General features: G+C 44.8%; 1 protein-coding gene across 1 annotated transcript in view; it reads left to right on the top strand.

The window, feature by feature from the left end:
• Positions 1 to 1200: 1200 nt before the first annotated feature.
• The window catches only part of LOC112253152 (mitogen-activated protein kinase kinase kinase kinase 3), a 77746-nt gene continuing 53123 nt past the window's right edge, over positions 1201 to 25823 (top strand). Inside the window, 1 exon segment of the mRNA XM_024425136.2 lies at positions 1201 to 1428. Within this exon segment, the coding sequence (XP_024280904.2) occupies positions 1333 to 1428 (96 nt within the window). The 5' untranslated portion in view covers positions 1201 to 1332.

Below are 25823 nucleotides of genomic sequence, written 5' to 3'. Positions count from 1 at the left end.
AATACTACCTTTTTAAAACCATGTCTATCTTTCTTTCCAAAACACAATCCCTTTTCTGTCTTTTAATACTTTTAAGCATCTTTTAACACAGGCTTAACATCTAATAAACACTGTACCCTTTAAAACACGTTTAACATAGGCCAGGCCCTGTTGATACTATATATCCCAGCAATAATGCCTTGTATTACACCTGGGAAGAAAACATTTCAATTTTCTCAACTTGTCATTGGCTCAACCATTGGCTCAACTTTCCCCATGGCCATTGGCTTAATTTACACCAACGTAAACATTTTTACTATATTAGCTCACACAGCTACAAGGATGCACGTTAAGGACCTAATATTGAAGCTTATAGAGACCCCAAAGGATGTATAGAACAATCTTGAAAAATAACCTACTTTGGTTTAGATACAAACATCATGAAACCTCCTATACACATTTGTTTGACTTGGACACTTTGTCCATGTGGTTTCTTCTTTCATAGACTCCATAAAATGATGCCCTATTCCTAAATATTTGGTCAAATGATTAATTTAGTAAGTTCACCCCACCCTTCCCTAACCCAACACGTGACTGAGCACTGTCTCTGCTGCAACATGAGACCAGTATAGTGACAACACAGCCTGTACGCACACACATACACACACCACCAAGGAATGAATGGCATTACCCTGTAGTGGACTAATGCTAATTAACATCCCTGCTCATCAACCCTTCACTCCAGGCCTCTTGTCACCAAAACCAATGTATAAACTTTGCTATTATCAATCATCAATTGAGCATAGGAGTAGTGATTGACTTGGCAATGCTGTTGAACAATACCTTTAAATACACTATCATGGGGGCTCAGAAAAATGCAACTGTGAATTAAAAGCCAAACAGTTTTGTGTACAGATCTTATAGGTCTCCTGTCTAAATCTTTGTTAAACGTTCTGCCATAAAGGCAGTGAGAAATAACTGAGGCTAAAGGGTTAACCACATAGCCTACTCCAACGTTTTATTGTTATAGAAGCCAAGTCGTTTGGGTCCCATATCATTTTCTTGGGGCCAGAGCCTGTTTCATTCAATCTTTATCTCTCACTTGGTCTTTATTGTCAGCCAGCCATCTGACACCGGTGTAAGCTGCTGCACACTTTCTCCCAGTCTGCTTTTTTTTTATATAGAGAATTTAAAACTACACATTGATGCGCATGCCCATTGCGCATTGGAAGCCATGTTGAAGTTTTGGTGGAGGCTTGCTGTTATTTTCTGACGCTGTAAGTTTTTTTTCGATTTGATATATTGGTCTCGTTCAACCATACCATTCGGGAACCATAAATCGGAGTTCTAAAGATGAATTCCAGCGTTGACCTATCCAGGCGCAATCCGCAGGAGGATTTCGAGCTAATTCAGCGGATAGGAAGTGGCACATACGGAGATGTCTACAAGGTAACTGCAGCAATAGTAGCATGTTGTTAATTGCTCTGCTATTTTGATACGTTGTTACATTACAATAAAACACGCGCATTACATTGTAACGACGCAGGGTATTCCAATTGACCCAATGATACACTAGAAAGCATACTCGTTTTTTGTTGTTGTTCTTTTTACACTAAAACCTGTCGCTCAAGTGCTGGTGAATACCTTTGCTTGGAGCCGTGGAAGGCACCTGGCCAGAATATCATATCGCGAAATACTTAACAGATAGCCTAATCCCTCTCATGTTCTGTTTTGATAAACATAATTACGCAGTCCGTCACCCTTGGTCATTGGGTGACTTTGTTACAATGTTGCGTTCCTGTTTGTTATTGTCCTATTTATGGCGTGGTAGAATATCCCCGAAGGATTCAGTCTGGTTCCACACAACAGACAAGGCCCGGCGCAGTCGGTCAGCAAGGGAAAGCAATGACTATTCAAGTTTAATTAGATTTTAGCCCTAAAAACATTTACATTGGATATTATTTAAGGAACTCAATTATACAGTTTTGCTGTTTTGGGACCCTGCAATAGAGTTAATTGTGTTAAGTTGTTAGGGGCGGCAGGTAGCGTAGTTGTTTGCAGCAACCGAAGAGTTGCCAGTTCGAATCCCGGGTCCGACAGGAAAAAATCTTGCGGCAGTGAGCTGGTAACCAGAAGGTTGCTGTTATCAAATCCTAGATGCCATTTCCTGATGTTTGACCCTTGAGCAAGGCACTTAACCACTCTAAACAATAGCTTCCATGATGCCCAGTGGCAGCCCAGCCACTCCTCCAAAACCTGTGTATGTGTGTCTTTCGCAGGGGTTTGGTTAAAAGCGGGAGTACAATTTCGGTTGTACCTAAAGTGATCTTAATCTTCTAGCTATTCAGACCATTACTCTGTTCCAGCTGGCAGATGGGCATTATTTGATACCACTGGGGTAGCACAGAGAATTTGACCAATCTTAACTTGTCAATACTTCCTCAATTACCGACTTGGAAGAAAAGCAATGTCTTCTAAACATCCATGTCTAGTTTTAAAGTAAATAAAATGTTTTGCTCCATGCAGTAATCCAACCACGTGTACGCCGCCATCTTGACTATTTCAAATATTCTCTCATTGATTGAGACAGGTGGGTGTCCACCCCAAAGGGCCGTATGTCTTCTTCTGTGGAGTTTAACAAAACCTATATCCTAGTACTACCTCATTTCTTCCATAGCTCCCTCCCCAAGCTCTGGGGCCTTAGGGTATCACTGCTCATGACAGTGCCTCGTATAACTCCTTCCCTGAGAACTTTTATTCCAAGGAACCGCTCAGCCGCATCCACAATATTGTCCATCTTCCTGGACCTCCCCTACACTTTAGCCGTGCCATTGATCACCATTGTCATACAAATCACAAAGTCCACCTTCTTTACACGTAACATCCCTGCATCCTCCTGGAGGGAAGCCAACTCTGCAGCCTGCATTTAAGGACTTGACAACACCATGGAGTCCTCAAGAGTACCTTTTGTTCCGTCCACCCTTTTGACGGCTTCTGTAAATGAAATGCACTAGACGACCCTGACTTTGGCAACCTCATTCTGTTTTGTCCTTGTCGGGCACTCCAAAGATGTACCTACATGCTTTCCACCACAGTTGTAACACTTCACTGCTTCTTCATAACATTCACCATCACCTTTTTCCACAACTTCTGCATCTGGGCTTCCTCCGCCTGTAGACACTCTCTACGTGTCCAAAAATGTTACACCGTTTAGACTGCAACGGCCTGGAAGTAAAAGCTCTTATAAGAAAGTACACAACCCAGCTTCACTGTGGTGGGGAGGGACTCCACATAAAAACCACAAGAATAGACAAGCTCTTCTTTTCCTTGCCACTGACCCAACGATTCATCCTCCGTGCATCAACCACTCCAGGAATACTCTTCAGCTCCTCGATGACCACTTCTTCCGAGACTCCAGCAATGACTCCATTGACAGGTGCTCTTCTCCTTAGCTCAAAGCACAATGCAGCATGGTCATTTAATGTCTGGTCATTCGCCCGTGTTCAGCAGAAACACAAAAAGTCAAGACCAGCCCACTCCTCGTGACTCACCGACTCCACTTTACCCACACCTCTCCCCACCATCATCTTGGATACTTCCAATGGATTTCACAATTTGGGCCCCAATTGTCCCAGAAACTGGACTCCCACCAGATATGAGGTATTCTTCACACTAGGCATATTTCTTCCCATCCCAACTTTTGCTTCTTTAACTGTTCTTTTGAACAGAGGTCAATTGTTCCTTAATTCCACCGACATCAGATTTAATATTCCACCATCCTTCCTTCATCTGAGTCTGTGCTCTCATCTTCTCCCGATGTGCTATCAAATTCCATTGTTCCGGTGGCCTCAACAAATTTGTCCTGCATGCTTAGTCGTAAAGTGTTCTGGCTAGACTTTCCTTTAAATCCTGTCTCTTGAAATCTGTCCATTACATTCACCTGTCTCGATCAATGAAAGAAGATTTTAAATAGACAAGATGACGGCATACACATCGTTGGATTACTTCATGCAGCATAACATGATTTTAATTTTGATAATGGGGCGTTTTCTAAATTTAAACGAGCCCCTTGCAACTAGACCTGGACATTTAAAAGACGTTGGTTGTCTTCCAAGTTGGGAATTGAGGAAGTATCGCCAAGTTAAGGTTGGTCAAATTCTCTGTGCTACGCCAAACAGTACCTAACCTTCAACGGCTAATGGAGCATCACATTAGCCCGTTTATAATCTGCTAGCTAGTTTTTCCTTTGTTGCAAGTGCACCACAAATAAACCTTTCAGTCCTCCTACTTGTTGTTATATATTAACCACAATATTGTGGAATTGTATTGTGGGAGGCAGTGGCGACCATTCAAAATTCACTAACATTCAAACAACACAGATTTGATTATGCCTGCTTAGTGTAACCTTGACTTCATCCAGAGTAGGTGACTTAACAATCTTTTTACCATGCAGTTAGTTGTTTGTCAAATTATTTAGAGTATAGGATGGCAATTCATTGGATAAAGAGGAATTTGAAGGCCTACAATATGAAGACTTCAAAGTATTTGTTTAGACAGTAACCATTAACTATACAGAATATAAGATATGTAGAAGATGACCGTATCAAATGTAGCCCACATCCTGAAATGTTTAGCTTAAGGACATTTGCCGCACTATGCTTTCAGGAATGGAATCATTTTCACCGTGGTCATTGTGAATTAATGTAAAATGTGAGTGGCACAGCTGGGCAGGCATGGTCTGGAATGCAGTGGTCCTGACTTCCTGTGTGTGTGTGTGACCCATTGTTTAAGACTGATCCTGTAAAGGAAGAGGTAGAGGAGAAAGCCTGGTCAGACCTTCAGCTGGATGTGTTCACAATCGGACCGTGCAGAACCGTCTGCAGTGGCCATCCTGTTTGGGCCGGGAATGTTCTGTTTTCCTCTAGTTTCCTTATTAAAACTGTTGGACACAAGCCCCAACTTTGTTTATCTTCAGGGAGGCTCCTTCTACCTATTGAATCAGTGTAATGTACTGTAACAGCCTACAGTGTTTACCCTGTGTTTTCACACACTAAGCATTTCTTCTACCCTAAGGAAATGAAGTCCCTCATACAGCCTCCGTATTGTTCGCCACTATGCTTGTCATATCATAATTTGCTAACTGTGCAGATTACACCAGTATAATGGGGAGAGAATCAGAAGGCGTGGCGGGGTGGTGATATCTGCCCGTCCCAATAAGAATGTGTTTGTTGTGGGCTACAGTGCATCACTGTTGTTATGTCAGCTGTGTCTGTGAGATAGCTGTGCTTCTCTTTTTAAATGATGTCTCCTGCGTGTCACTATCAATGCCATTGGTTAAGATGTTATAAAACATGCATTAATGAGTGTTTATTCCAAGGAATAGGTTACTCCACATTACAACAGCATTCCTGTATTTGAATAATGAGGCAGTAATCACACTTGACCGCTGTCTTTTACTGCCCTTGTCCCATGCTTTTTGTTTCGGGAGGTCAGAAGTTCAGTGAGGATATTTGTTGTTTGTATTGGAAGCGGGACTTTAATGTCTAAATCATTTTATACTGAACAAAAATATGAACGCAACATGTAAAGTGTTGGTTTCATGAGCTGAAATAAAAAAATCCCAGGAATTGTTTTTCCCGCCATTTTTTGGCACAAATTTGTTTACATCCCTGCTGGTGAGCATTTCTCCTTTTGCCAAAATTATGAATTATGAAAACTGAGGACACTAAAGAGGCCTTTCTACTGACTCTGAAAATTCCAAAAGAAAGATGCCCAGGGTTCCTGCTCATCTGCGTGAACGTGCCTTAGACATGCTGCAAGGAGGCATGAGGACTGCAGATGTGGCCAGGGCAATAAATAACAATGTCCGTACTGTGAGACGCCTAAGACAGCGCTACAGGGAGACAAGATGGACAGCTGATCGTCCTCGCAGTGGCAGACCACGTGTAACAGCATCTGCACAGGATCAGTACATCCAAACATTACACCTGCGGGACAGGTACAGGATGGCAACAACAACTGCCAGAGTTACACCAGGAACGCACAATCCCTCCATCAGTGGTCAGACTGTCCGCAATAGGCTGAGAGAGGCTGGACTGAGAGCTTGTAGGCCTGTTGTTAGGCAGGTCCTCACCAGAAATCACCGGCAACATCGTCGCCTATGGGCACAAACCCAGAGAGGACTGGCAAAAAGTGCTCTTCACTGACGAGTCGCAGTTTTGTCTCACCAGGGCTGATGGTCGGATTCGCGTTTATCATTGAAGGAATGAGTGTTACTCCGAGGCCCATACTCTGGAGCGGGATCGATTTGGAGGTGGAGGGTCCATCATGGTCTGTGGCAGTGTGTCACAGCATCATCGGACTGAGCTTGTTGTCATTCCAGGCAATCTCAACGCTGTGCGTTACAGGGAAGACATCCTCTTCCCTCATGTGGTACCCTTCCTGCAGGCTCATCCTCACATGACCCTCCAGCATAACAATACCACCAGCCATACTGCTTGTTCTGTGCGTGATTTCCTGCAAGACAGGAATGTCAGTGTTCTGCCATGGGATCTCAATCCCATTGATCATGTCTGGGACCTGTTGGATCGGGGGATGAGGGCCATTCCCCCCAGAAATGTTTGTGAACTTGCAGGTGCTTTGGTGGAAGAGTGGGGTGACATCTCACAGCAAGATCTGGCAAATCTGGTGCAGTTCATGAGGAGGAGGAGATGCACTGCAGTACTTGATGCAGCTGGTGGCCACACCAGATACTGACTGTTACTTTTCATTTTGACCCCCCTTTCATTCAGGGACACATTATTCAATTTATGTTAGTCACATGTCTGTGGAACTTGTTCAGTTTATGACTCAGTTGTTGAATCTTATGTTCATACAAATGCACTGCTCAAAAAATAAAGGGAACACTTAAACAACACAATGTAACTCCAAGTCAATCACACTTCTATGAAATCAAACTGTCCACTTAGGAAGCAACACTGATTGACAAATTTCACATGCTGTTGTGCAAATGGAATAGATGGACATTATAGGCAATTAGCAAGACGCCCCCAATAAAGGAGTGGTTCTGCAGGTGATAACCACAGACCACTTCTCAGTTCCTATGCTTCCTGGCTGATGTTTTGGTCACTTTTGAATGCTGCCGGTGCTTTCACTATAGTGGTAGCATGAGACGGAGTCTACAACCCACACAAGTGGCTCAGGTAGTGCAGCCTATCCAGGATGGTGCAGCTCATCCAGGATGGGACATCAATGCAAGCTGTGGCAAGAAGGTTTGCTGTGTCTGTCAGTGTAGTGTTCAGAGCATGGAGGCGCTACCAGGAGACAGGCCAGTACATCAGGAGACGTGGAAGAGGCCGTAGGAGGGCAACAACCCAGCAGCAGGACCGCTACCTCCGCCTTTGTGCAAGGAGGAGCAGGAGGAGCACTGCCAGAGCCCTGCAAAATGACCTCCAGCAGGCCACAAATGTGCAAGTGTCTGCTCAAACGGTCAGAAACAGACTCCATGAGGGTGGTATGAGGGCCTGATGTCCACAGGTGGGGGTTGTGCTTACAGCCCAACACCGTGCAGGACGTTTGGCATTTGCCAGAGAACACCAAGATTGGCAAATTCGCCACTGGCGCCCTGTGCTCTTCACAGATGAAAGCAGGTTCACACTGAGCACGTGACAGCCGTGACAGAGTCTGGAGACGCCGTGGAGAACGTTCTGCTGCCTGCAACATCCTCCAGCATGACGGGTTGTTTGCGGTGGGTCAGTCATGGTGTGGGGTGGCATTTCTTTGGGGGCCGCACAGCCCTCCATGTGCTCGCCAGAGGTAGCCTGACTGCCATTAGGTACTGAGATTTGATATTTTTTTGTTCAGTATAGTTCTGAGCAGGTTATGTAGGCCTGTTGTCTGTGAGTGGCAGGGTACGCAGATGAGAAACGCAGAAGGTTATGTAGGCCTGTTGTCTGTGAGTGGCAGGGTACGCAGATGAGAAACGCAGCAGGTTATGTAGGCCTGTTGTCTGTGAGTGGCAGGGTAAGCAGATGAGAAACGCAGCAGGTTATGTAGGCCTGTTGTCTGTGAGTGGCAGGGTAAGCAGATGAGAAACGCAGCAGGGGATTGGTTTCTTTGGCTTCCTCAGGAGTTTAGCATTTCCTTATTTTCTGAGCGCTGTACCTCTTCACACACTGTGTTCTAACATAGTGTCTACATGTGAAGTGTTGGTTATAAACCTTCACAGCACTGTGTTCTAACATAGTGTCTACATGTGAAGTGTTGGTTATGAACCTTCACAGCACTGTGTTCTAACATAGTGTCTACATGTGAAGTGTTGGTTATGAACCTTCACAGCACTGTGTTCTAACATAGTGTCTACATGTGAAGTGTTGGTTATGAACCTTCACAGCACTGTGTTCTAACATAGTGTCTACATGTGAAGTGTTGGTTATGAACCTTCACAGCACTGTGTTCTAACATAGTGTCTACATGTGAAGTGTTGGTTATAAACCTTCACAGCACTGTGTTCTAACATAGTGTCTACATGTGAAGTGTTGGTTATGAACCTTCACAGCACTGTGTTCTAACATAGTGTCTACATGTGAAGTGTTGGTTATGAACCTTCACAGCACTGTGTTCTAACATAGTGTCTACATGTGAAGTGTTGGTTATAAACCTTCACAGCACTGTGTTCTAACATAGTGTCTACATGTGAAGTGTTGGTTATGAACCTTCACAGCACTGTGTTCTAACATAGTGTCTACATGTGAAGTGTTGGTTATAAACCTTCACAGCACTGTGTTCTAACATAGTGTCTACATGTGAAGTGTTGGTTATAAACCTTCACAGCACTGTGTTCTAACATAGTGTCTACATGTGAAGTGTTGGTTATGAACCTTCACAGCACTGTGTTCTAACATAGTGTCTACATGTGAAGTGTTGGTTATGAACCTTCACAGCACTGTGTTCTAACATAGTGTCTACATGTGAAGTGTTGGTTATGAACCTTCACAGCACACACTGTGAAGAGGGGGTTTTGGTAAGGCTATTAATCATGAAGTTAGGTGTTGTCAGAAAGTCTCTGAGCTCTCTGATTGGGGGTGAGTTCGTCCTTTGTCCTATGTTGTCAGAAAGTCTCTGAGCTCTCTGATTGGGGGTGAGTTCGTCCTTTGTCCTATGTTGTCAGAAAGTCTCTGAGCTCTCTGATTGGGGGTGAGTTCGTCCTTTGTCCTATGTTGTCAGAAAGTCTCTGAGCTCTCTGATTGGGGGTGAGTTCGTCCTTTGTCCTATGTTGTCAGAAAGTCTCTGAGCACTCTGATTGGGGGTGAGTTCGTTTGTCCTATGTTGTCAGAAAGTCTCTGAGCTCTCTGATTGGGGGTGAGTTCGTTTGTCCTATGTTGTCAGAAAGTATCTGAGCACTCTGATTGGGGGTCAGTTCATTTGTCCTATGTTGTCAGAAAGTCTCTGAGCTCTCTGATTGGGGGTGAGTTCGTTTGTCCTATGTTGTCAGTCTACTAGCCTTACTTTAATAAAGCATGGCTAGGCTTCTTCAGGAGTACAGCATCTCCTTATTAGCCACAGAGCTTGGCTCTGTTTTATTCTTCTGGCCATCCACTAGCTTATTCCACTGGTCTAGCTAGCTGCTGGTCTGGGATGCCGGTATTTGGCCTAAAGCATTAAGGAGAGAAACTGGAACCAATTCTCTCACGCTCACACACAGCTCACTCCCCACCTGCCGCATACGCCCTTGTTTTTTGCAGGGTCTAGGCCTATGTTATAATATGTAATGTAGCAGACGCTTTTATCCAAACCGACTTACAGTAATGCGTGCGTACATTTGTATGTATTCTAAGTGCAATTGTGATTCACTAAGTTAAAAGTGCAATTGTTGGGCCCTTTTTATTTATTTCCATTTGGGCTATGTTTATTATTTAGCTCATTTTAGGTTTTTAGGACCATTTTTGTTTTATCTTGATTATTGTTCAGTCGTGTGGTTGAGTGCTGCAAGGAAAGAGCTAGCTAATCTGCAGCTGGCCCAGAACAGAGCGGCACATCTTGCTCTTCATTGTAATCTGAGGGATGATATAAATACTATACATGCCAGTCTCTCTTAGCTAAGAGTTGAGGAGAGACTGACTGCGTCACCTCTTTTCATAAAAAACATGTTCAATCCCAAATGGTTTGCATAGTCAATTTACACACAGCTCTGCCCCCCCCACCCACATGCCACCAGGGGTCTTTTCACTGTTCCCAAATCCTGAACAAATTTAAGAAAGCGTACACTATTATATAGAGCCATTATTTCATTGAACTACATTCCATCTCGTATTACTCAAATGAACAGCAAACCTGGTTTAAAAATACAGATCAACACCTCATGGCACAACTCCTCTCTCCTATTTGACCTAGATAGTTTGCGTGTCTGTATTGATATCTAGGCTACATGTGCCTTTTTTTACATGTATATTTTAATTGATGTAGTTCTGTCCTTGAGCTGTTCTTGTCTATTAATGTTCTGTATTAGGTCATGTTTTATGTGGACCCCAGGAAGAGTAGCTACTGCTTTTGCAAAAGCTAATGGGGATCCTAATAAAATGACCAATGACTGACTGTGGGTTGTGTGGTCGGTCGGTTTATGTTTCTATGGCCTGGCTCAGAAGCAGTGAGAGAGCGAGGGATAGGGGGAAAGTTCAGTGACCCAGTTTTCCCAGGATAAGCCTGGATTTTAATGCTGGCTGCCTGGGCTGAAAGAGGGAGCCAAACCTGCTGCCCGGGTTTGAACCCTATACGGAATGAGCTCAGATGCTGGGCATAATGGCTCTTAGTCCAATGGTGCCCAGAATCATAAGAGATGTAATAATTTAAGCCTTGGGAAGAGGGATGGGGAGACAAAGGAGCGAAGTGACAGGTAGCCTGGCGGTTAAGAGTGTTGGGCCAGTAACCGAAAGGTCGCTAGTTTGAAATCTACAAGCCAACTAGGTGAAAAATCTATCAGTGTGCCCTTGAGCAAGGCACTTAACCCATGTTGGTCTGGATATGTTGGTCTGTGTTTGCTAAATGACTAAAATGTTAATATAAATGGATTTTAATCCAATAATTTTGCTAGGCCTACTACTACATGCCTGTCCAGCTGACCGTAGGGTGGTGTCAACCTCTCTCCAGCCGACAGTAGGGTGGTGGTGTCGTCAACCTCTCAATGGGAATTCTGTAATGGAGAGCCACAGTCCACACAGGGCTTGTATAACCTATAGGCCTTATGTGTGTCTGTGTCCTCAAGGGACAAATTAGCCACCAGTGACAGGCCTCTGATGTGCTGGAAGATTTGGCCTATGTTTGCCACGTAGCTTTGATTAAAGATGACCCACAGACTAAAGTTAATTTCTGTGTTTTCACTCTGCCTTCACTAGAGGGGTGCTTGTCCCTCCTGGCGTCAAGGTGTAAAGCTGGGAAGTGGGAGCCAATCTGTGGAGATTTCTACTGAAATGTTGTAAATATATGTTGTGAGTCACAAACAAAGGAGGTGTTGTAAAAATACAGAATACAACTTTCAAATAATCACGGTCTGTAAATATGCTCATATACTCTGAACAAAAATATAATTGCAACATATCAAGTAAAGATCTCAGATATTTTCCATGCGCACCAAAAGCTTATTTCTCAAATATTTAGAGAATGATGAAACTGTTGGTTTGCACAACTGAAGAATGTCTGCAGAAACCGTCTAAGGGAAGCTCATCTGCGTGCTCGTCGTCCTCACCAGGGTCTTGACCTGACTGCAATTCGGTGTTTTAACTGACTTCAGTGGGCAAATGCTCACCTTCAATGGCCACTGGTACGCTGTGCTCTTCACGGTTGAATCCCGGTTTCAACTGTATCGGGCAGACGGCCTGTATGGCTTTGTGTGGGCAAGCGGTTTGCTGATGTCAACGTTGTGAACAGAGTGCCCCATGGTGGTGGGGTTATGGTATGGGCAGGCGTAAGCTACGGACAACGAAGACAACTACATTTTATTGATGGCAAATTGAATGTACAGCGATACCATGACGAGATCCTGAGGCCCATTGTTGTGCCATTCATCCTCCTCCATCACCACGTTTCAGCCTGATAATGTCGCAAGGATAGTACACCATTCCTAGGAGCTGAACATGTCCCAGTTGTTCCATGGCCTGCATACTCAGACATGTCCCAGATCTTCCATGGCCTGCATACTCACCGACATGTCCCAGTTGTTCCATGGCCTGCATACTCACAGACATGTCCCAGTTGTTCCATGGCCTGCATACTCACAGACATGTCCCAGTTGTTACATGGCCTGCATACTCACAGACATGTCCCAATTGTTCCATGGCCTGCATACTCACAGACATGTCCCAGATCTTCCATGGCCTGCATACTCACAGACATGTCCCAGATCTTCCATGGCCTGCATATTCACAGACATGTCCCAGTTGTTCCATGGCCTGCATACTCACAGACATGTCCCAGTTGTTCCATGGCCTGCATACTCACAGACATGTCCCAGTTGTTACATGGCCTGCATACTCACAGACATGTCCCAGTTGTTACATGGCCTGCATACTCACAGACATGTCCCAGTTGTCCCATGGCCTGCATACTCACAGACATGTCCCAGTTGTTCCATGGCCTGCATACTCACAGACATGTCCCAGATCTTCCATGGCCTGCATATTCACAGACATGTCCCAGTTGTTCCATGGCCTGCATACTCACAGACATGTCCCAGTTGTTACATGGCCTGCATACTCACAGACATGTCCCAGTTGTTACATGGCCTGCATACTCACAGACATGTCCCAGATCTTCCATGGCCTGCATACTCACAGAAATGTCCCAGATCTTCCATGGCCTGCATACTCACAGACATGTCCCAGATCCTCCATGGCCTGCATACTCAGACATGTCCCAGATCTTCCATGGCCTGCATACTCACTGACATGTCCCAGTTGTTCCATGGCCTGCATACTCACAGACATGTCCCAGATCTTCCATGGCCTGCATACTCACAGACATGTCCCAGATCTTCCATGGCCTGCATATTGCATATTCACAGACATGTCCCAGTTGTTCCATGGCCTGCATACTCACAGACATGTCCCAGTTGTTACATGGCCTGCATACTCACAGACATGTCCCAGATCTTCCATGGCCTGCATACTCACAGACATGTCCCAGATCCTCCATGGCCTGCATACTCACAGACATGTCCCAGTTGTTCCATGGCCTGCATACTCACAGACATGTCCCAGTTGTTCCATGGCCTGCATACTCACAGACATGTCCCAGTTGTTACATGGCCTGCATACTCACAGACATGTCCTAGATCTTCCATGGCCTGCATACTCACAGACATGTCCCAGATCTTCCATGGCCTGTATACTCACAGACATGTCCCAGTTGTTCCATGGCCTGCATACTCACAGACATGTCCCAGTTGTTCCATGGCCTGCATACTCACAGACATGTCCCAGTTGTTACATGGCCTGCATACTCACAGACATGTCCCAGTTGCTCCATGGCCTGCATACTCAGACAGACATGTCCCAGTTGTTCCATGGCCTGCATACTCACAGACATGTCCCAGTTGTTACATGGCCTGTATATACTCACAGACATGTCCTAGATCTTCCATGGCCTGCATACTCACAGACATGTCCCAGATCTTCCATGGCCTGTATACTCACAGACATGTCCCAGTTGTTCCATGGCCTGCATACTCACAGACATGTCCCAGTTGTTACATGGCCTGCATACTCACAGACATGTCCCAGTTGCTCCATGGCCTGCATACTCACGACATGTCACCATTGAGCATGTTTTGGATGCTCTGTATTGACGTGTACGACAGTGTGCTCCAGTTCCCGCCAATATCCAGCAACTTCGCACAGCCATTGAAGAGGAGTGGGACACCATTCCACAGGCCACAATCAACAGCCTGATCAACTCTATGTGAAGGAGATGTGTCATGCTGCATGAGGCAAATGGTGTTCACACCAGATAGACTGTTCAAATTTGTATTTATTTCTATTTTTATAAATATCCATGCCCCTACTTTTTTTAAAGGTATCTGTGACCACCAGAGGCATATCTGTTTTCCCAGTAATGTGAAATCCATTGATTATGGCCTAATGCATTTATTTAAATTGACTGATTTCCTTATGAACAGCAACTCAGTAAAATCTTTATAATTGTAGCGTTTTATGATTTTGTTCAGTATAGTTTCACAACCATATGTCATGATCCAAAAGTGAATGAGTCATAATTTAACAAAAACAAATGATTAGCAAATAAATGCAAGACAGGTTTTTTTTATGGATCAACACAGCATATTTTACAAACATATTTCTTACTTTTCAAACACAAGTGGTCAAATATGTTTTTGTGAGTATGACAACATTTGTGACTTCACAAATTACATTTGTGACCTGTGTCATATATATTTGTGACTTGCATTACATTTGTGAGCTGACTCCCATTTGTGTGGCCTCACATATGTTTTACTGATCAGTTTGTGACAATTTTATATACGGAATCCAGATGAGGAAATCCTCAATTCTCATAGAAATAAGATAAAAATGAATATTGCAATTTTACTTTTAGAAATGCATCTGTTTGGTGTCCTAGCTTCCTTTCCTCCTTTTCTATAATCATTTCCTCCTTTCCTAGCTTGCTTTCCTTTCTCCCTTTTTACTCTCTTGCTTTCCTAGCTCTTTTCTCCTATCCTTTTCTAATTATTTCCTTTTCTTGCTCCCTTTCCTTCACTAGCTTCCTTTTCTAGATCCCTTTCCTAATATCCTAGCTTTCTTTCCTCTTTTCCTTTTATAATAGCCATTTCTCCCTTTCCTTGCTGTCCTCCCCTCATTTTATTTTTTAGCTCCCTTTCTACCTATCCTTTCCTAGCTTCCTTTCTTCCTTTCCTAACTTCCTTTTCTGTCTTTCCCGTCTACCCTTCCTCCTTCCCTAGCTTCCTTTTCTAGATCCTTTCTTATTTTCCTAGCTTTCTTTCCACGTTTCCTTGTTCCCTTTCCCTAATGTCCTGTACTCTTTTTCTTTCCTCCTTTCTTGGCTTCCTTTCCCATCTTCTATTCCTTTTTTCTGTCCTTTGACAGCTCTTTGGTCTTGGCCATAGTGGAGTTTGGAGTGTAACTGTTTGAGGTTGTGGACAGGTGTCTTTTATACTGATAACAAGTTCAAACAGGTGCCATTATTGGGGCGGCAGGGTAGCCTAGTGGTTAGAGCGTTGGACTAGTAACCAGAAGGTTGCAAGTTCAAATCCCTGAGCTGACAAGGAACAAATTTGTCGTTCTGCCCCTGAACAAGGCAGTTAACCCACTGTTCCTAGGCCGTCATTGAAAATAAGAATTTGTTCTTAACTGACTTGCCTAGTAAAATAAAATTAATACAGGTAACGAGTGGAGGACAGAGGAGCCTCTTAAAGAGTGGTCTGTGAGAGCCAGAAATCTTGCTTGTTTGTAGGTGACCAAATACTTATTTTCCACCATAATTTGCAAATAAATTCATTAAAAATCCCACAATGTGATTTTCTGGATTTTCTTTTCTCATTTTGTCTGTCATAGTTGAAGTGTACCTATGATGAAAATTACAGGCCTCTCTCATATTTTTAAGTGGGAGAACTTGCACAATTGGTGGCTGACTAAATACTTTTTTGCCCCACTGTACATGCATACATGCATACATGGATATAGCATTTGAAGAGATAATAGAACCTTTAAGTTAGAATACAAGTAAAACACATTTCACGTTTACTTTTAGGAGATACTCGAAGAGTTGATTTAAGTGGACACTCAAACAGAGTGAAGTAGCAATTCTAAGGTATGGGTGACTGTATCATTCAGTCCTGGCCTGTGGAATAGAGAGCATGTGTGTACTACGGGTGACCTGCCTTAACCTGCCTGCCAAGGACAAGTGTAACAGTCTCTGAAGGGGGACTTGGGACACTGCGAAGTCCAGCCATAGGTTCTCTTTGCTCATGAAGTGAGGGCAACGATCAGTGTAGTGCACCCATTATCCTTGTATCCAGGGTATGCCGTGCCATGGAAGATTTGGCAAGCACACTTCTGGATGCTCTCAAGCTGGCCACTAATTATTGATTGTTTTATTTTGCTGTGGCCCTCCTCCAGATAACGCTAGTCTGTTGTAAGTCCTTACCCCCAATCCATCTTCTTAATGCTGAGTGCCAAGCAGAGGGGCATCAGGTCACATTTTGTAGTCAGGGATCAAACCTCCAGCCTTCCAATCTCAGGGTGTCCTTACCCCCAATCCATCTTCTTAATGCTGAGTGCCATCTGTGGAGTCAAATGTCATATTCACAAACATATTTGACCACTTGTGTTTGCAAAGTAGGAAATATGTTTGTAAAATGTGCTGTCTTAAACAGAAAAAACCTTTCTTGCATTTATTTTTTGTTAATGAGGACTCATTTGCTTTTGGATATTGACATATGTTTATAAAACTATAATGAACAAAATATAAATGCAACAATTTAAAAGATTTTATTGAGTGACAATTCATATTAAGAAATCAGTCTATTTAAAGAAATTCAATAGGCCCTAATCTATGGATTTCACATGACTGGGCAGGGAGGCAGCCATGGGAGGGCAAAGGTCTACCCACTTGGCAGCCAGGCCCACCCACTGGGACCCAGCCATCCAGAATGAGTTTTTCCCCACAAAAGGGCTTTGTTACTGGCAGAAATACTTCACAGCACCCTCATCCAGAAGCTGGTTGTGGAGGTCCTGGGCTGGCGTGCTTACATGTGGTCTGTGGTTGTGAGGCCGGTTGGGCGTACTGCCAAATTCTCTTAAATGAAGTTGTAGGTGGCTTATGGTAGAGAAATTAACATTAAATTCTCTGGCAACTGCTCTGGTGGACATTCCTGCAGTCAGCATGCTCCCTCAACTTGAGACATCCGTTTGACAACTGCACATTTTATTAGCCTTTTATTTTCCCCAGCACAAGGTGAACCTGTGTAATGATTATGCTGTTTAATCAGCTTCTTAATATGCCACACCTGTCAGGTGGATGGATTTTCTTGGCAAAGGAGAAATGCTCACTAACAGGGATGTGAACAACATTTGAGCAAAATAAGCTTTTTGTGCTTTTCTGGGATCTTTTATTTCAGCTCACGAAATATTTATTTATTTTTTATTTTACTAGGCAAGTCAGTTAAGAACAAATTCTTATTTTCAATGACGGCCTAGGAACAGTGGGTTAACTGCCTGTTCAGGGGCAGAACGACAGATTTCTACCTTGTCAGCTCGGGGATTTGAACTTGCAACCTTCCGGTTACTAGTCCAACGCTCTAACCACTAGGCTACCCTGCCGCCCATATGGGACCAACACTTGACATGTTGTGTTTATATTTTTGCTCATTGTACATAACTTTGTCATAACATGTGAGCTTGCATGGATATATCAAGTTTGTCATTCATGCTCATGGGATCTAAAGATTTAGGTCTAGGCTGTCGGTTAGCTAGCCTGCCAACATGGGCCTCCTCTTTAGCCTCTGTCAGTTCTCTGGCTGTCCAGCTAGGACTAGACCTACGCTGTAACCCACACACAGATCACTCTGCCTGGAGTGTATGCCTGATGCTTTCTTTCCTTCACTCCTATTCCATATTGTAAGTAGATGGTTTTCCTTGCACAAAGTTCCTAGTTTTCCATGTACCGCATCCCCGCTTTTCCACACATTGTGCTCCTTTTTCCATACCATGATGTCCCTGTTCTCCACAGGCCTCATGAATATTGCACCTCATATATTGCAATATTGTACCTCATGAATACTGCAGTCCTGGAGCTGGTCCCCAATCGCAGCTAGTCCGTTGTAACGCTCTCCTGCCACCTCCTATATTTAGAATAGACCCCACTGCTGAGGAAGGACATATGGTCTTCTGTAGCCTACATCAGTGTTCTGTGTGTCTAGAGCCCTCTATCTCCGCCTCAGTGACCATGTTTACATGCACACCAATATCCCGTTATAATTCGGGATGCTCAAGCATTCTGTTTTTGAGTTAACTCATATAAACATCATATCCCATTTTACAATAACCTGAAAAAGTTTGTACCAATACTGTGGCATGTAAACATCTTATCCCGTTTACTGATGCTTTTCAAATCAACGCCGAATACAACAGGTGTAGTAAACCTTACCGTGAAATGCTGAATACAACAGGTGTAGTAGACCTTACCGTGAAATGCTGAATACAACAGGTGTAGTAGACCTTACCGTGAAATGCTGAATACAACAGGTGTAGTAGACCTTACAGTGAAATGCTGAATACAACAGGTGTAGTAGACCTTACCGTGAAATGCTGAATACAACAGGTGTAGTAGACCTTACCGTGAAATGCTGAATACAACAGGTGTAGTAGACCTTACCGTGAAATGCTGAATACAACAGGTGTAGTAGACCTTACCGTGAAATGCTGAATACAACAGGTGTAGTAGACCTTACAGTGAAATGCTAAATACAACAGGTGTAGTAGACCTTACCGTGAAATGCTGAATACAACAGGTGTAGTAGACCTTACCGTGAAATGCTGAATACAACAGGTGTAGTAGACCTTACCGTGAAATGCTGAATACAACAGGTGTAGTAGACCTTACAGTGAAATGCTGAATACAACAGGTGTAGTAGACCTTACCGTGAAATGCTGAATACAACAGGTGTAGTAGACCTTACAGTGAAATGCTGAATACAACAGGTGTAGTAGACCTTACAGTGAAATGCTGAATACAACAGGTGTAGTAGACCTTACCGTGAAATGCTGAATACAACAGGTGTAGTAGACCTTACAGTGAAATGCTGAATACAACAGGTGTAGTAGACCTTACCGTGAAATGCTGAATACAACAGGTGTAGTAGACCTTACCGTGAAATGCTGAATACAACAGGTGTAGTAGACCTTACAGTGAAATGCTGAATACAACAGGTGTAGTAGACCTTACAGTGAAATGCTGAATACAACAGGTGTAGTAGACCTTACCGTGAAATGCTGAATACAACAGGTGTAGTAGACCTTACCGTGAAATGCTGAATACAACAGGTGTAGTAGACCTTACAGTGAAATGCTGAATACAACAGGTGTAGTAGACCTTACAGTGAAATGCTGAATACAACAGGTGTAGTAGACCTTACCGTGAAATGCTGAATACAACAGGTGTAGTAGACCTTACAGTGAAATGCTGAATACAACAGGTGTAGTAGACCTTACAGTGAAATGCTGAATACAACAGGTGTAGTAGATCTTACTGTGAAATGCTTACAAGCCCTTAACCAACAATGCAGTTCAAGAGTTAAGAAAACATTTACTAAATAAACTAAAGTAAAAAGCAACAATAAAATAACAATAACGAGGCTATATACAGGGGGTACCGGTACCGAGTCAATGTGTGGGGGCACAGGTTAGAGGTAATTTGTAGGGAGGGGTAAAGGTAGGGGTGAAGTGACTATGCATAGATAATAAACAGCGAGTAGCAGCAGTGCAAAAACAACGGGGGTGTTGTCAATGTAATAGTACAGTGGCTCTTTGATTAGTTGTTCAGCAGTCTTATAGCTTGGGGGTAGAAGCTGTTAAGGAGCCTTCTGGGCCTAGACTTGGCACTCCGGTACCACTTGCCGTGCGGTAGCAGGGAAAAGTCTGACTTGGGTGACTGGAGTCTTTGACCATTTTTTGAGCTTTCCTCTGACTTTCATGGGTATTTTTGCATATCACACTGCCTGCGCAGTTCAATCCACCATAATAATGCCATCATTTATTTTTCTGATACACGCAGAATCTCTTCTGTCATAACTTGCTGCCCTAGAAGACTAAAGTAGTGCTCTCCAGAAATTCTCACATTCTATTTCGAAACAGAGGAAAGATTAATCCCTTCAAAATGTCATCGGTGTGACTGGTTTTAAGGAAATGAAAAGCTGAGAGAACTATGAAACACGTTTCTGATAAGACTTCAGTTTGTCTTAGGTGCATATTTTTTTCCATTTTAATTAGGAAAATGATATTTATTCATGGCTACATTCAGGGATACTCGTGAGCGGGATATCAAAAGTACATGTAAACAGCTTATCCCGAATAAGACCTTAAGCAGAATATGAGCTACTATCCGGAATACTGTGCGCATGTAAACCTGGTCAATGATATGTGGCCTAGAGTAGACCTAGCTTGCTATTTGGCCACCGTCTGAGTCGACTAAGGTGAGGTTCTCTCATGATAGAAGATGGCGTCTAACCATTGATTATACAGATGACGTATTATGGCCTTGGGACCATTTACACTTGTCGTGAGTCATCAGGCACTTGTCAGTCCCTTGTCTGCTGAAGTACTTCTTTTTTTCCTATTTGTCTTTGTTTTTCTCTTTCTGCCTTGTCCTCTGTCTGTTTCTCTCTCTCTCTCTCTCTCTCTCTGTTTCTCTGTTTCTCTCTCTCTCTCGGCCTCTCTCTCTCTCTCTAGGCCTCTCTCTCTAGGCCTCTCTCTCTCTCTCTCTCTCTCTAGGCCCCTCTCTCTGTCTCTCTAGGCCTCTCTCTCTCTCTCTCTCTCTCTCTCTCTCTCTCTCTCTCTCTCTCTCCTCTCTGCTTCTCTTTCTGTCATTCCCTTTCTCACTGGTGACATCGGAACTGAAGCCTTTTAAGTCAGCCTGCCAACTATTCTGGGACGGTGGAGTTGTATAGGGCAGTGTTCGTATAGAGAAAAGGGCTTTGTTCATATTGCTCAGTGAGCCCTCAGTGTCTCAGTCTGAAATTGAGGGCTGGTGAAGCTAATAAGGCAGATGCTCCATGACCGGCTGTAGCTCAAAACAAGGGCCTGTATGGGAGGGTGTATATAATGTCACATGGCGTCTGTGGATGTCAATCTTCATCCTGTCTCCCACACGGTCTTATCTGCTCCTAGTAGACTGGGAGTTCTTTTTGGCTTCAGACTGGGTATTACCCATCTGTCTGGATGTTCCAGCTATAGAAGTTCTCTCCAGTTTGACATGGGCTATTCTGTCTGTGTAGTCTGGGAGGTCGATCTGTGCCCAGATGGGGTGTTCCATCCATAGAATTAGAATTGTGGGTCTGTGCCCAGACTTGTTGTTTCATCTGGCTCTAGTCTGTAGACTACATCTAGCTATCATATCTCATTTAGTCTGTCTCTCAGGTTCAATCAGATCACGTCTTTTACAGACACCATGATTGTCATTCTTATCACTGCTGTTACTGGCTACTTTAGGGCTGTGCTTGACTGAGTTCCTGAACCCTGACTCGTGTGTACAGGTGTCTTTTCCAGAAGTGTCTCTCATCGGTAGAGGCTTTAGGGTTTCAGTCATGAATATTAAATACTTGTGAGATGTAGCTTCTTACTGTAAATCATGGAGACCCAGATAATGTAATATTGAGAGGGACAGCCTGTCAACAACTGTCAGACTTTCATTTCTTGTAGATATTATATGATGTAGCCTACTCTGATTTCTTTAAATAAAATAAAAAGATTGAGAAATTTGCTCTGAGTTCCTTGGCTGGACAGCAACTGTGGGTGTACCAATGGGAGGGGGAGGCATGAATCAGCAAAGGCAAAGTCAATCAGTGCTTTTTCACTTCCAAAGTAAGCGCTCTGTAAAATAAATGGTTTATGTACCAGGATTTCAAGTAAATGACCAGTGCTGGTGTGGGTGATGGTGACGCCTCACTCAACTAAGGAGTTGATTCTGTAATGAAAGAAAGGATGAGCAGAGAGAACTGACTCCTCCTGTGAAAGCCAGAGCTCTGTGGAGGAGATGCGTCCTTTAAACGCAGTTATTCCACCCAGCATTCTGAGACCACATTCATGCTTTTCATATATTATTCCACCACTATTTCTCATCACTAGCCCACTAATACTGTGCATATTTCTAGAAACAGATCTTGCACAAGTCAGTGTCTTTTCCCTTGTCTGACAATGACCATTAGGCCGAGGTTAACTTTATTTATGGTTATAGTGCTCATTTAAGAACAGGAAGTAGTTAGGCTATTCATTATAGATCAAATATGTGTTATTTGTAAGTGAAAATAGGGTTTCTAGGAGCTCGGTACCCGTGGTTGGTTGTTCCATTCCTAATCTCTCGTCTGGCCCAGATCTGAGCCATCGTGCTGTGAGCCCCACCTAGGGTGTGTGTGTGTGTGTGTGTGTGTGGGGCACAGTTTTTCACTGCATCCTCATTATGCTTATTTATAATGTTTTTGAAATCATACTGCCATAAAATAAAAAGAAGTCTGTCACATATTATTTTCATTCATACGGGCAGTGTATCATACAATTATAATATAGCCTAGACGGTGGGTTTTGATCGTGCTGGTTCATTAAAACTGAAGAAGTCGATGTATCATTATATATCATGCAGTTCAGGCTTTGGCTTTGCAACTTACTTTTCTGTAATTAGTCCACTGATCAGTATTCCTGGGTGCTCAGGCTGTTCTCTCCTCTGCTGCTGGGAGATTGCCATGTATGCAGGATGCAAATGATATTTTAATGCTGCCCCCCAGTGATCGTGCTGGCTGACCTCTGACCCTGCGATTGACTTGCTCAGTGTTCCCATGCGAGGTTAGCAGAACGCTGATAGGGTTTACTGCTTGCCCAATCACGCACTCAGTAATGAGTAGAGTGAAGTGAACACTGTTAAGGAGGAGTAATATGTACAGGAGTCCGCTTGCAGTGGAATCAGCTTCCAGTCCCTGTGTGAGGTCTCATAAGACTTGATCTGGATACGTGCTGGCCTTCTGGAGCTATCCTGAGAGGATATGTACAACATCAGAGGATCAAGAGGGGAGAGAGAGGGAAGAGGGGAGAGCGAGGGAAGAGGGGAGAGCGAGGGAAGAGGGGAGAGCGAGGGAAGACTGGTGGAGAGGGGACAGAGAGGGGACAGTGAGGAGACTGGTGGAGAGGGGACAGTGAGGAGACTGGTGGAGAGGGGACAGTGAGGAGACTGGTGGAGAGGGGACAGTGAGGAGACTGGTGGAGAGGGGACAGTGAGGAGACTGGTGGAGAGGGGACAGTGAGGAGACTAGTGGAGAGGGGACAGTGAGGAGACTGGTGGAGAGGGGACAGTGAGGAGACTGGTGGAGAGGGGAGAGTGAGGAGACTGGTGGGGAGGGGAGAGTGAGGAGACTGGTGGGGAGGGGAGAGTGAGGAGACTGGTGGAGTGAGGAGAGTGAGGAGACTGGTGGGTGAGGAGACTGGTGGAGTGAGGGGAGTGAGGAGACTGGTGGAGTGAGGAGAGTGAGGAGACTGGTGGAGTGAGGAGAGTGAGGAGACTGGTGGAGGGGACAGTGAGGAGACTGGTGGAGAGGGGACAGTGAGGAGACTGGTGGGGAGGGGAGAGGGAGGAGACTGGTGGAATGAGGAGAGTGAGGAGACTGGTGGAATGAGGAGACTAGTGGAATGAGGAGAGTGGGGAGAGTGAGGAGACTGGTGGGGAGGGGAGAGTGAGGAGACTGGTGGAGTGAGGAGAGTGAGGAGACTGGTGGAGTGAGGAGACTGGTGGAGTGAGGGGAGTGAGGAGACTGGTGGGAGGGGAGACTGGTGGAGGGGGAGACTGGTGGAGAGGAGAGTGAGGAGACTGGGGGAGTGTGAGGAGACTAGTGGAGGAAGGAGAGGGAGGAGACTGGTGGAGTGAGGAGACTGGTGGAGAGGGGAGAGTGAGGAGACTGGAGGGGAGAGGGAGACTGGTGGAGTGAGGAGACTGGTGGAGAGGGGAGAGTGAGGAGACTGGTGGAGAGGGGAGAGTGAGGAGACTGGTGGATGAGGAGACTGGTGGAGAGGGGACAGTGAGGAGACTGGTGGAGAGGGGAGAGTGAGGAGACTGGTGGAATGGGGAGAGTGAGGAGACTGGTGGGGAGGGGAGAGTGAGGAGACTGGTGGAGTGAGGAGAGTGAGGAGACTGGTGGAGTGAGGAGACTGGTGGAGTGAGGAGAGTGAGGAGACTGGTGGAGGGGACAGTGAGGAGACTGGTGGAGAGGGGACAGTGAGGAGACTGGTGGGGAGGGAGAGTGAGGAGACTGGTGGAATGAGGAGAGTGAGGAGACTGGTGGAATGAGGAGACTGGTGGAATGAGGAGAGTGAGGAGACTGGTGGAATGAGGAATGAGGAGACGGTGGGGAGGGGAGAGTGGAGACTGGTGGAGAGGGGAGAGTGAGGAGACTGGTGGAGAGGGGAGAGTGAGGAGACTGGTGGGGAGGGGAGAGTGAGGAGACTGGTGGGGAGGGGTGAGTGAGGGGACTGGTGGAGAGTGAGGAGACTGGTGGAGAGTGAGGAGACTGGTGGAGAGTGAGGAGACTGGTGGAGAGTGAGGAGACTGGTGGAGAGGGGAGACTGGTGGAGAGGGGAGACTGGTGGAGAGGGGAGACTGGTGGAGAGGGGAGACTGGTGGAGAGGGGAGAGTGAGGAGACGAGGGGAGTGTGAGGAGACTAGTGCAGGAAGGAGAGGGAGGAGACTGGTGGAGTGAGGAGACTGGTGGAGAGGGGAGAGTGAGGAGACTGGTGGAGAGGGGAGAGTGAGGAGACTGGTGGAGTGAGGAGACTGGTGGAGAGGGGAGAGTGAGGAGACTGGTGGAGAGGGGAGAGTGAGGAGACTGGTGGAGTGAGGAGACTGGTGGAGAGGGGAGAGTGAGGAGACTGGTGGAGAGGGGAGAGTGAGGAGACTGGTGGAGAGGGAGAGTGAGGAGACTGGTGGAGAGGGGAGAGTGAGGAGACTGGTGGAGAGGGGAGAGTGAGGAGACTGGTGGAGAGGGGAGAGTGAGGAGACTGGTGGGGAGGGGAGAGTGAGACATGAAACATAGAATGCCCACTCAGCTCACACCCTGACCAACCAAAACATAGAAATATACAAAGTAAACTATGGTCAGGGTGTGACAAGTGCAGCAATATCTAACAAGTAATTTAACAATTCTACAACAACTACCTAATACACACATCGAAGTAAAGGGATGGAATAAGAATATATAAATATATGGATGAACAGTCCGTTTCCATCGTCATGAGGGTTTATTTATCTTATGTTTCATTCCCACGGTCTGATGGTTGGAGTGCAATAAGCTACTGTTTGAATTGTTAACTGCTCACAGATTAAAGGGAACTTTGTTTTCATTAGTCCACTGCTGATACAGTCGCAAAATGTTCAAAATGTTTTGCATGTCAGCAGTCAAGTTTTCAAAATATTAGACTTTCAAGATGCAAAGTGTTAACTGCCACTAGGGGTGTAACAGTATGTTTATTCTTACACAACCTTTCGGTATGGAGACCTCGGTTCGGTCCACGCTGTGAACCCTAATGAATAGATAAAAAAATGTATATAAACTCAGCAAAAAAAGGAAACATCCCTTTTTCAGGATCCTGTCTTTCAAAGATAATTCGTAAAAATCCAAATAACTTCACAGATCTTCATTGTAAAGGATTCAAACACTGTTTCCCATGCTTGATCAATGAACCATAAACAATAAATAAACCTGCGGAACGGTCGTTAAGACACTAACAGATTAAAGACTGTATGCAATTAAGGTCACAGTTCTGAAAACTTAGGACACTAAAGAGGCCTTTCTGTTGACTCTGAAAAACATCAAAAGAAGGATGCCCAGGGTCGTCCCTGGCTCATCTGCATGAACATGCCTTGGGCATGCTGCAAGGAGGATTGAGGACTGATGTGGCCAGGGCAATAAATTACAATGTCCGTACTGTGAGAAGCCTAAGACAGCGCTACAGGGAGTCAGGACGGACAGCTGATTGTCTTCGCAGTGGCAGATCACGTGTAACAACACCTGCACAGGATAAGTACACCCGAACATCACACCTGTGGGACAGGTACAGGATGGCAAC

Source organism: Oncorhynchus tshawytscha, linkage group LG06 (assembly GCF_018296145.1).
Source record: "Oncorhynchus tshawytscha isolate Ot180627B linkage group LG06, Otsh_v2.0, whole genome shotgun sequence".
Classification (NCBI taxonomy): Eukaryota; Metazoa; Chordata; class Actinopteri; order Salmoniformes; family Salmonidae; genus Oncorhynchus; species Oncorhynchus tshawytscha.
This window is presented reverse-complemented; position numbering and strand designations above follow the sequence as displayed.